This window comes from Triplophysa rosa, linkage group LG10, assembly GCF_024868665.1.
Source record: "Triplophysa rosa linkage group LG10, Trosa_1v2, whole genome shotgun sequence".
Classification (NCBI taxonomy): Eukaryota; Metazoa; Chordata; class Actinopteri; order Cypriniformes; family Nemacheilidae; genus Triplophysa; species Triplophysa rosa.
In genome coordinates, this window is record NC_079899.1 from 13,968,152 (window position 1) to 13,981,358 (window position 13,207).

At 38.5% G+C, this 13,207-nt stretch overlaps 1 protein-coding gene across 2 annotated transcripts in view; it reads left to right on the forward strand.

Annotated features, from left to right (window-relative positions):
• Positions 1-4,753: 4,753 nt before the first annotated feature.
• itsn2b (intersectin 2b) overlaps positions 4,754-13,207 on the forward strand; it is a 36,218-nt gene continuing 27,764 nt past the window's right edge. For both annotated transcript variants that reach the window (XM_057343131.1, XM_057343132.1), the window contains exons 1-2: positions 4,754-4,942; positions 12,673-12,748. In XM_057343131.1, coding sequence (XP_057199114.1) covers positions 12,742-12,748 — 7 coding nt within the window. In that variant the 5' untranslated portion in view covers positions 4,754-4,942; positions 12,673-12,741. The remainder of the gene's footprint in view (positions 4,943-12,672; positions 12,749-13,207) is intronic.

The following is a 13,207-nucleotide window of genomic DNA, read 5'->3' on the forward strand; positions in this document are numbered from 1 at the left end:
TTTTGCGATGTATGTAAAAGCACTGTGGATTACCAATATTTAGCCTTCATTATTAGATAAGTAGTGATCAACATTATATCAATATAAAATAATTCACAATTGGCAAGGAAACACCACCAAATGTAAAAAAACCCTCTAATCTTTTAAGATTTAAGACAGCCACGAGGGTATATCAACTCATTATATTTACAACAATAAAATCGTTCTCATTGACATATTTTCAGTTTCTGTTGTCAGTTCATGACGCGACATCATCTAACAACTTAGAATAAAAAGCGGTGATTTCGACTATTTGTTCTTTCACACAGCCTCATGGTAACCATGTGCATATTTACCGACGAACTTTGTTCATATTTATATATCCAAACAGTCGATAACAGTAAGCGGGTTTCCATCACTCTGGTTTTATTCGTATTTTGAAGTTTCGCATCAGATACGAGTGATGGAAACGCCAAATTTTGAATTAAAAACCCTTAATTCGCAAAAAAGTTTTTAAGATCGCTTGAGGTGGTTTTTCATTTTTGCGAAAAAGGGTTAATGCGAATAATAGGAGATGGAAACGCATTTGCCGAATAAATTCCTCCAAAAACTCACGTAACTGCACTATGAGACGGCGTAACCTGACTAACCAGAGTACTGATCTTGTGACACAGCATCAGAAATGTTGTGATGGTCATTCTTAAACGCCTGAGCAAAGTCGTCAAGTATTTCTGTAATTGCCTCTTAGAACTGCACGACTATGTTTCCCGAACAGCAGACATCCACAAAAGCAGCGCATTTATTGTGTTTTCTAATCGTCTGTTTGCGCAAGTATTATTATATATGAAAACTATTATATTCAGTGGCTTCTCTTACTTTTCTTACTGATATTTAGTGCCAGTTTATTAGGAAGTGACTAGTTGGATGGAAACGGTGCTTATTCGCAAATGTTTTATGCGATATTCCAATTTTGCGCATAAGCTAAATTGGCAACTTTGGATGGAAACCCGGCTAGTGACAGGTTGTTGGAAACGCTGTTTTGTACTCATTTTATTGACGAGTTACCTGTCGTATGGTGCTGCTTCTTCCTGCCGGGAAACGGAGACCTTGCGCTCGCGGGGCAGCACTGGCGATATTTTCCCACTGAATGAAAGCTAAGGTTTATCCAAGAAGTCGCTAGATTTGTCGCTATGCGCTTCTTCTAAACAAAATCCGATTAAATCAAAAGACAGACTTCCTAATTTAGAAACACTGTTTTGTGTGTGCACCTCCGTGTGCGCGGGAGAGAGAAGCGCACAGCAGAATGAATATGGCGTAAACGCTGTTATGTGAAAATGTTTTCTCTGCTGGCCCACCATGGCCTGCCGTCCCCAATGCATGTCCGCTGCCCTTAATGTATTGCGGCATAGCGCCCGCGTACAGGTGCTTGGAGTTGGTTAAATTTAAAAGTCAGCCCTGCCTGCATTTCGTGCATTATCAAAGATGTCGACAAACAACACGTTATTTGGACATCCAGTCAACCGGCAGCTACATTCCTTACAGACAAAAAGTATGAACATATTAGCGGTTCTAGTAACTTGCACTGGTACCTCATAAAGCATCGCGTTAACTTTAAAATCTTGCTTATTACCTATAAAGCCTTACATGGTTTAGCTCCTCAGTACTTGAATGAACTCCTTTTGTATTACAGTCCTTCACGTGCATTACGCTCTCAGGCGTCCTGTCAGTTGGTAATACCTAGAATTTCAAAATCAAGTGCAGGTGGTAGATCCTTTTCCTATCTAGCGCCTAAACTTTGGAATAGTCTTCCCTGCACTGTCCGGGAGGCAGACACACTCTGTCAGTTTAAATCTAGACTAAAGACGCATCTTTTTAATCTTGCATACACTACTCTTCCATAATATAAATCTTCAGAGGGTTTAGGCTGCATTAGTTAGATCAACCGGAACCAAAAACACAACTGATGTACTTGTTGCATCAAAGAGTACAGAACAGTACTCTACTCTCAGCCAGTCTTGTCTCATTGTTCCAAGGTTACCACAGCGAGCAGGATGCAGTTCATGGCCTGACCTGATGGTAGAGCGGAGAATGGGAAGTGGGGACCTGACAAGAGCTGAGATGATAGAGCTGGATAAAGAAGGACGCGGTCTCTTGACATGTCTTCACCACAAAATTTCAAATGCTATTAGATTATTAATGATAATCTTAAACTATAATTTATTTTATTATTAAGTTTATTTATTTTATTTAGCCTTGTTGTGCAAGTCTCTGGAGCTTGTGCAGAGGCAGCAGCTTTTGCCAGAGGGGAACTGGAATCCCCTGGTTGGGCCTGGGTTCTCCTGAGGTTTTTTTTCTCGATTAGAGTTTTGGGTTCCTCGCCACCGTTTGCATACTGTTTTTGCACTATCTGCCTGACCGGGGGGGCTGCTTTAGAATTTTAAAGTTTTACTTAATTAATATTGCATATAGGAATTTATTATCTGTTATATTTGACCTGTGCTTCTCTCTCCTTTATCCTAAATGTGTGCTCTCACTGAGCGTGTGTGTGTGTGCGTACTTGTCTGTGTACGTACGTGTGTGTGTGTGTGTGTGTGTGCGTGCGCATCCGTGTGTGTGTGTGTCTCTGTGTCTGTGTGTGTTGGTGCGTGTGCGTGTTGTGTGTGTGGAGTGTTTTGTGTGTGGGTGTGTCTGTCTTCTGTGTTTTCAACCTTTTCTTGTTTTTGCAGGTACAACTTTGATTGTTTTGCTTGTAGTCAATGTGTCTCATGTACAGCTGCTTTGTACAGATGAAAAGTAAATTTACCTGAGTACTGTACTTAAGTACAATTGAGTATCTGTAATTGAGTAATTATTTCTGAGTACTTGTACTTTAACTTCACTACATTTGAAAGACAAATATCATACTTTTTACTCCACTACATTTATAAAAAGGTCCAAAAGTAGAAAATGGTTTCTATGCAGCGGGGTTTCCTGTGTGCGCAATTTATCTGGCTTGCGATCTGCCAGGACTCTTTTACTGTTGCCAAGTATTTCAGTTTTTCTAAGCTCGCGGTTTTCCGGCAAGCTTTGAATGGCCATTTGCAGATTTTTTTACGCAAATCTGGCAACTCTGGGATCTTCCCCGCTAAACTAATGTAAACGTAGGCGCTGCTACACCATGATAGCGCTCTAAAAAGACAAATAGAACAATAAAAGAGGAAAAAGGCAGATGTTAAAGTGTGGTGTAATCATCTGTGGGTTACGATCAGTCAAAGATCGTAGAAACATTGTCATGAAAATGATCGGCATAACGGCTAAACGGTAAATAAGCATCACATGATGCTTGAGCTGCGCGTGCGTGTTAACTTCTGATCTGCTGCTGTATCATTTAAAGCGATTTGGAGAATGAATGATGTTTTTACTGAAGTAACTATAGTTGAAGTATTCCTGTTGAAATAAAAACAATAGAACCCATAAAATGTAATGGATTTAATGGTTATAATGGGAATTGTACTATGGATACTTGTTGTCTACTTGTATGTGATGGATTCTATTGGTGGGATGGTAAATCCTATTGGAATAAAACCCCAAACACACTACAAAGAGAAATTTAATTAAAAAATCTCATTCTAATTCAAAAATTCATTGTTTTTTTCAGCTGGGATGGTATTTGCAGTAAAACCACAGTATCCACAAATTTACCATTTTCTAAATATAGGAACCATACTCCAATTAATAATCTTTAGTAAAACCACAGCAACTAAAAATAGTTTCATTATACTAGCTATAGTTTATGTTTGTAGTTAAATTATGGAAATACAAATGGTAATAAATCCAACAAACACATGGCTTCTACACTTGACTATTTACAAGAACCTTACTACTTACTGGTAAATTGCTGCTAAAACTGGTAAAGGGAATATACAAAATAAAAGAACACTGCTCATAAATACATATAGGTCTAGGGGGCTAATGAGGATAATTAGGCTAAATGGATTATATCTAAACTAAACATATATGTGCTAAACATATAAAGCTCTAAAGGAGTTGCTCACTGCAAAATTTGCCCCCACTGACTTTCCATAGTAGGAATAAAAATGACTATGGAAGGTCAATGGGGGCAAATTTTGAAGTGAACTACTCCTTTAATACTTAGCTCTGTACACTGTGATAGGCTATGTGAGACCAATTTTCTTTTGTTGCACTTATGCTTTTTGTTGTCCTTATGTTGTTCCAATTGCTTCCATTGTTTCCATCATCTGTAAGTCGCTTTGGATAAAAGCGTCTGCTAAATGACTAAATGTAAGTGTTAATACAACTGATACTGTGAGCTACTCTGTGTATTCAGTAGGTTGCTTCAGGGGCATAAGGTATACGACAATAAAACAATGCACAACTGACATAAAGGAAATTTACTTTTAATACTTGAGTACTTTTAAAAGCACGTACTTCTGTACTTTTACTTAAGTAAGAATCTGTCTTTACAACTTTTACTTGTAGTGGAGTAATATTTGACCAGGAGTATCTGTACTTTCACTCAAGTATGGAAGTTGTGTACTTCGTCCACCTCTGCTGCTTTGTAACAATGAAAATTGTAAAAGCGCTATATAAATAAAGTTGAGTTGAGTTGAGTATGCACCCATTGCACCCACACAATGCGGATTTATTCGATGTAATGTGTTTTTTAAGCCAAGAGGGGGCAGCAGACAACAGAATTGCATTGAAAGCCACTCAGCCCCTCCCACCGGCTCTAAAGGCTGGTCTGGGCTCAGCACTCTCTCACCTCCCAGTCGTCGGCCATGTTGTTTGTGTGACAGCGCTGTACAGCAACAGGTTGTCAAATATTCTCAGTTAAACACTGCTCAGATTCCTTACAGAAACCCCGAAACCCGTTTACGGTTACTTTATTTCAGACGACAATGAAAAAGGATATTTTTTCTCTCCAGAAGATTTCGCAAAGTCTATAATGCCACTGTTGTGTAATGTGAGTACCTCATGTATTACTACTTGAATGTCGTATCATTTAATTTTATGTGCTTTAACAATGCATTTATATTCGGCTTTGAGATTCGAGATTTTTTTTTGTATCTCTCAGTTTTTAACTTTTTGTGGTGTCGGTGTTGGAAAGTGTCCAGTTTCACACTTCAAAGTCTTTTAAAGCTTCGCATTACATGTGATTATGAACTTCGTTATGAACTCGATTTTAAACATAATTCTCATTTTTCGTTTAAGTGCTGTTTAAAATAGCCTTTAAGCATACTTTCTTAACGCAAACCTGACAAACTCGTCTGTCAGGGTTTCACCTACGTTACAGAAATGAAGCGTTAAAAGCAGCGTAAACATGAGTTTTGTTCGCTTTTATGTTCGTTTATTTAATACTGCAATGATTCATAATTGTTATAACAATGGGACACGGAGCGTGATCTAACAGACCCCGTAGTGTGCTGCCTTCTTAGACCGCGTTGTTGGGCACCATAGGCGTGTGCATCAGTTTTGGGCATTACTGAATGTCTCTGGCTAATATCCATGAGTGAGGTCAGTGTTTTAAACCTTTGAAGTGGTTTTCTTTTGTCAGCCTCTCAATGCCATAGATAATGTTGAGTCGGTTGATATGAGTGCACCTGACGCATTCGTATATAGATATATATTTACATTTGTCATTTGACGGATGCTTTTATTTAAAGCAACAGTGATCTATACATATTGTTGTTCTTGGTTTGTGTGATCCCTGAGAATCAAACCCACGAGCTATGTGCTATATCAATTGAGCCACAGGAACGGGGGGAACTGTATGTGTGGAGTGGACTTCCTAACAAATGTTTAAAGGTACAGTTCACCCACAAATCAAAATTCTGTCTTCATTTACTCATCCTCAAGTTGTTCCAGAACTGTATACATTTCTTTGTTCTGATGAACACAGAGGAAGATATTTGGAAGAATGCTTGTAACCAAACAGTTTTTGGCCACCATTGACTACCATATTTGGATAATTGCTTCATAAATTTCTTTGTTCTGTTGAACACAAAAGAAGATATTTTAAGAATGTAGGAAAGCAAACAGTTCTGGGGCACTTTTCACTCACATTGTAATTGTGTTCTACTGCGGTTGTCAATGGTGGCCAAGCACTGTTTGTTTACCAGCATTCTTACAAATATCTTGTGTTTCATGAAAACAAAGACATTTATACAGTTTTGGAACAACTAAAGGGTGAGTAAATGACAGAATTTTGATTTTTGGGTGAAAGTGAAACAAGAACAACCATTATACTAGGGCTGTCACGATAAACCGACGATAAATATCACGTGATTTATGCACAGCTTTTCAGTGACGTACGGGAAAATGCTGCTGCATCCGAAAGCCAGAGGGCGCTCTCGTGCGGAAACGCCAAATACGCACTGCAGAAGAAGACCATAACACGGTCTAGAATCTAGGAAATGCCTATGGACATCTTTTAATCACTGTTACTCAAGCCTCATCAGGTATTTTTATTATAATAAAATATATTTATAATGATCATGTTTGACGGGTGTTGCTTTTTCAAATGCACATTATAAGCGACTCAAACTGCTTTTAGATCGAGCAGCATTTCCTACTGATCCCAGAGACATGCTTCACAGACAAGCTACGCATTAAAAAAAATCGACACATTGCATATCGCAGCCAGCTCGATTACAATAGGATTTAGTGGTATCACGATAAATTGTCGTGCGGCCCTACATTATACCTTATTTTGTCTTTCGTTCTTCAGGTTAGTTGTCAATAGAGGCATGTACTGGTTGTTTGTGCTTCTGTGTTTATTTCTCATCTACCAGATTCAGTTTTTGTAGTGTAGTGTTGTTTAACATCAGATGCATTTTATCATAGCCTGACCTTTACAATTTTCGGAAATTCGTCAAAACAATACAGGCCAGAAATGATTTATCCTGCCAGCCTTGTTTTGAGAGTGCTTGTTGTAACAGTACTTGTTTGAGCCCTCTGACCCAGTTATATGGAAACAACATGATAAAGTTAAATAATTACTGCATTCAGTAAAAGATCCCTTTCAATACATTATTATGTAAAGCTTGGCGATGTTGTATTTCTGTGTTGTTTATGAACAGTGTGTGTAGGATGTCTTGACAGCTGTCTGACTGTTTGTTCAGGCTTCAGTGACGTGACCTGCATGGCCTTCTGCAGATAAAGCCTAAGAGGACCTTTTCCCTGGGAACGACAAGTCTTTTTTGGTTTACATCATAAATTAATCATTTTGGTAGGCCTAAATAAAAAACGGAAAAGAAATAAAAATGCATAATATGGAAAGCATAAAGGGATCTCAAGCATTTTTGGACTTATGTTTTTTATTCATCAAAGGACTACACATTCTTCTACAATCAATGCTTTCATTTTCACAGAAGTGAGAATTCAGTGGCAGAGGTTTGACACAGACAGGTTTTGTTGGTCTCAGTGAGTGTGGCTTAAATATCCTCTCAACTTGCACAGTCATGGGTCCAAAGCATTCGTACAATATTGTTTATGACCTTTCTACATCCTGTTTCGTTTTTGCTTTCCTCCCACTTCCTTCGTTCTTTTGTGGTAGTTAAATCACACACAGGGTGGAGGCAGGAGGTGGTGGGACAAGCCCAGATATGACCTCATGGTCTGTCTTTGCAGCCCTTGTGTCACAGGTTTAAAGTGGATAAAAGTAGAATGGCAGTTCTGTGAAAACCTCAAATTGCAAAAACTATGCAGTGCCAATGTTTGCTTATGGCACCAGTATTTATTTGAGCTTCTTTTTTATGTTTATTCGTCTCAACCACAAAAATTTGTCATGAAAACAAAAAATGAAAAAAAAGTGTTCACTGTTGAAGTCTTGTAACTTTCACCCACAAATAGTGAGTACTACCAGTGTGTTAAAGAGTGAGAAATGGTGATCAGACACGACAAGCATCCCCTATCGAGGCAGTATTTTGGAAGGTTGTCCCGTCTGACTGCATTCTCTTCCATAGACCTGCTGTCACAGCCCTGCAACAATGCTGTTACATCACTTCCTGTCAGCAACTCTGTGTTTCGATTACGTTCTGGGTTTTATTTGCTACCAGAGGGCCTGTATTACGTGTCTCTGAAAAGTGCTTGATTCTGGTTAGTCAAGTGTGACATCACTGGTTAGATATTTGTGAACAACTGTTGTCCATAACAACACTGTATAGTTTTCTCCCGAGAAAAACGTATGTTTCTTGTATATTTTTTGTGTTCTGTGCGTATTTGGATTTCAGCTCAAGGAAATGTTTCTCTGTGTAGAGAGCTTGGTAGCCAACAGGTTGATTAAAATCAAAACTTAAATGCAAAGAGTTGTTCCTATACACTTTTACATAAACATAACATACCATAAAATATATAGTGGTGGAACAGCGTGTCAGCCTACAATCAATGTCTTTGAACCCCCTTTAAACACATTAAAAGAGCGGACTGAACAGAAACGATCATCAAAAATGCTCGTGTTTCATAACACTTAAAGGGTTCATGTGACATGGTTAAAACGAATATTATCGATTGTTTAGATGTAATGCAATGTGTATACACTATTTAAGGTTCAAAAACGCTGTATTTTCCACATACCATGCATGCTTGTATCTCCTCTTCGACCCGCCTCTCTGAAACATGCAGATTTTTTACATAGCTCATCTCTCTGAAAAGCGAGGTGTGCTATGATTGGCAAGTTAACCAGTGCGTAGTGATTGGTCGAATACTGCATGCGTGTGACGGAAATGTAACATCTCTTACCATATTTGGAACATCAAGGTCCAGTGTTTCCCCTAGGTGTACGGCTTTGGGGGGGGGCTGTGGTCTCTATATTTTTTTGTATATATTTCAATACTTTTTTTAATAAATAATGTTAAATCAATCAATCTAATGTTTTATCAGGCCATTTACTTTATATTCTGATAGCCACATTCTGTATGAAACATTGAAGGTCTGGTAACTGAGAAAATGTGTTGTAGGCTCTGGTGCTGAAGAGAAGTCCCTGTGGTCTATTTTAATATTTAAAAAAACTACTGACAACAAAATGTTACAACTGAAATAAATATGTCATGAGCAGGAGTACTTACAAAGTTACTAACAGCCTTTCCATGCCATTCATACTAGAACTAATTCTAAATATTCTTTCCAATTAAAACATGATTCACAATGAAATGCTCTTAACATGCTATTAATATCATAAATGCTATATGTAGATACAAGACGTTATGTTTTATAATCTGTCACAAACCTATATACCAAACAGTAAACTGACTGACAGCTAAAAATAATATTACTGCCTCATTTTCGTTTACTTAAAGCCATAATATGGAAGTTATGAAATATCCAAAAATCACTTGCGCAGTGTGATATATTTCATGCAGTTGTGTACTTACATTATACCAAATGTTCCCAAGAATGTGCAAATCCAGAGAAATTCCTATTTAAAGAATGGCCCGTCCCTTGTCTCCCTTGTATTTGTCGCATATCAGTGACTTAATATCCAGTGCTCTGCACCAGTGTTGGGCAGTAACGCGTTACTGTAGTTTGATTACTTTTTTGGTAACGGAGTAATTTAACGCTTTATAATTCCTAAAATAGTAATTAGATTATAGTTCCAAGCCCAGGTTACTATACGTTACAGCTGCATTACATCGTTGATCGTTTTATCATTTAAATTGTAAAAAGCGAAATAGCTTTTTCAAAGTCTGGATGCCTGCCTGTCGCACCCGCGATGTCATCAAACTGAAACGCGCCTGCGTGGAAAGTACTAACAAAGCCACTCCATGGAAAGCCTGCCACCTTAAGATAAAAACTCGTAACGGCCAATGCTATCACTGCGCGGAACGCAGGCAAGGAGACTAGACACCGAATATGATTGGCTGAGATGCCTCTCGTGATCGATGTTAGCCTTAATGCTCCAATTGTAAGTATTACAGACCCATAAATATCCCTATTACATGACAATCTTTGGCGCATGGAGAGCATGGAGAGAGAAACGTATGCGTTCTGTAGCTGGAAATACAATCATTATTTTGAGTTTATTTCTGTCAAAGGCAAGAACATTGTTGTGCGTTGTCGGTCATGTGGAGGTAAGCAAAACCCTCTCTCCCGCGAAAACAACCTGAAATGGCAGTACAGCACGGTTAAACTTCTGGAGAAAGTAACGTCACCGGGCACGGAAAGCAATGAATCAACTTCTACTGTCGAGTGCCAGGCTGCTATTAGCAACATGTTATGTTTTGTCAGACTAGTTTTTGCTAGTAAACATTTGGGCGGTCTTAGTCAAATCATACCACGAACTGACGTAGATTTGTGGGGGTGTGGTTACACGAGGCGTTTCAGGCAGGTCTGGGTGAGCATTCGCTTTTAGATAGAATGCATCTTTTGTTCCGACACTTTACTTTTTGCAAAAATGTCACAATGCACATTGAAGAGAGATGGGGATATTTTACGATATGATGTTTAATTGTATTCGTTCAGCGGTCAAGACGCTACCTACACTGCGCCAGCGCGTCACGTGTGCTTATCTCACATATACGGTAGAGAGAGAAGTCTCTGGGAGAAGGGGAAGCACAAGACACGTGATTTACAAAGCATCTTATTTTCCCTCACAATCGCCGGTAAAACACAGCAAACTTGAAGCGTGACTGCTGGCGAGTCACCCCGAAACTCATTACAAAGGCAGTAGAAACGTTTTTATATGCCAATGTTAATTTATCTGCTAACGTGAGCTGCTGCATAACGTGATATGCAACATAAAGCCAGCCAAAAGAAACCAGCGCTGTTCCGATCAGAGAAGCGATGAAGTGAATCGTACTGTAGATTAAAAGATTGAATGACATGCTAAAAAACGAACCAAGTACGTGATTTGCATGATTGAAGAAATGTAATGCAGTTTATGTAATATGTCTTTTTGAAAGATATTTCTCATTCATTACTGTCTCAAGCAAAGACAGCGCAGCTTCAAAGAGACATGAGCCAATAGCGTTTGAGTGTGCGCTCTGTCAGAGCGTTTCATTGGTTGAATGTGCTGAATGAACACGCCCTTCACTGAACAAACGAGTCAAATGAGTCAAAATGGGACTGTATGAACTGCTACATGTCGTTCTAATATTCTCTGTGTTGTAACAATGCATATCCAGTAGTTACTGAGCTTTTCTGAAAAATAAAGGTAATGACCAGGTTTAATTTAATTCCAAGGTAAAGTAAATTATGTCAAAACAGTTAAATCTTTGTATGGAACATTTAATTACACCATTTAAATTAGTTAAACCAGATAGATTTTAGTAGAATAAATATAATGTAGATTTTGTCGACTAAAACTAAAATGATGGGGATGACTAAAATATGACTAAAATTTAATTGTATTTTAGTCAAAAGACTATGACTAAACCTAAATCAAAATGTGCTGTCACTCAGTGACAAACCTGCAGTATACAGCAGGTTCAGTTAAGCCTTAAAATGTTAAAATTCTTTATTAAGTTGTATGTGCAACAAAAAAAGTTACTGAAATTGTTAATATTTTGAAAATAAATGTTATTTGAATTTCAGTTTCATTTTTTAATTTTGTTCAAAATATCGAGATGTGTATCGTATCGTGAACCCAGCATCGAGATATGTACCGTGAGCTGAGTGTATCGTTACACCCCTAGTATGCTAGCTAACTTTGTTAGTTATACAACTAGCATTTCACTATTGGCCAGAAACTAAACATAAAGGAAACTGTTTGTCATCTTTTTTTCTTTAGTTGTCACAAGTGCATTAGGGCGAGGGAACAGTGAGAAGGCTCATGTTATGTGTCAAGTTTGTGTTCAACTAAATGCATTTGCTAACGTTTGCCACTGTTAGTACACGCAGACATCTATAGATGTATTCGCTCTCCGTTTATCTTTACTATACACGCTTGGTTTCTCTGTCTGGTAGGTGTAGATGTCAGGCCATTTAACTGGAGGTAATCCTGTCCGGTCGTACCTGGATCCATTGAGTGAACACGTACAGGTCGGCCAGGTTCCTTGTGTTAAAGTTAACTTTTTCAAAAACAGTCGCGTCCTAGACAGTGAGTGACCTTACATGTTCAAATTTAATCTGATTTTTTTCTAGCCATTGCCAAAAGCAAGCAAACAAAACGTGGTACCTAGCAATAGTAATACGGTCAGGGGGATCTTTCTGCCTCCACCTCCGCCCACAAAAATGCGTCACAATGTTTACTAACAGTAAAGACATCTATTAAATCTTCAGTAGGCTAGGAAAATGCATAAAAGGTAAATAAGTCTGTCACTGAAACATTTAAAATTTTAAAATAAAAAATTGTAGGTCAGATGTTGGTAGCTTAACCTATGGTTAAAATAGACATAGTTTAAAAAACACCATAGCTGTACAATACATAACAATATAACAATGTCGTGCCTTTTTCATAGGTTAACTATATCTTTATTTATATTTTCTTAATTTTTTCATAGTATTGCAAGATGCAGTCAGTCAGAAAACGTGTAATAAAAGCATCATTGTTTATACAAGATATTACATATTATTATTCAGCTAAAAGCATTTGAATGTCTTTAGTTTGGATGCTCTCTCTCTCTCTCTCTCTCTCTCTCTCACTCCCCCCTCTCTCTCTTTGAGAGTGCAGGATGGAGATAGCAACAGCTCTGCACTCCCCTGCCTGCATTATTAATGGGTGGACATTTCTCCTTTTTGTGTGTGTGTGTGGTGCAGATGACTGGACTAGCCAGCTGAGGCGAGGAGATCAGGACCGCTCTCCTCATATCCCTGCCACCTGCAGCCATGAATGGTAAGAGCTCTGCTTTATATTTCTGTGTGTGTGTGTTTCCCCACGTGCTCTGACCAATAGAATATGTGTGCACACAGAGAACCTTTAGCCCTGTAATGTCACTACAGCATGAATCTTTCCTATTCATCATCTGCCGTTCTTGTTTGTACAGTGTGCGCGTGCGTGCGTGCGCGCGCGTGTGTGTGTGTGTGTGTGCGCATCGATATAGCACGAGCTGCGCTGGTCCCTCACACACTGCAGCATGCTCACATACCAGCAGCTATTTCTGCCTGTCAGCAGACAATCTGTCCCACAGACACGTCACCATTTAAAACTAATAACAGGCATTAACTTTATACATTGAGAAATAAGATCCAAAATACAAAGGCTTGCTTTTTAATGGTAAAAGCAAACCATCCCAGCTGCAAATATTTTAAGAGACTATGCAGTACATGTTCTGAATATGTGTTGTTTGTTTAT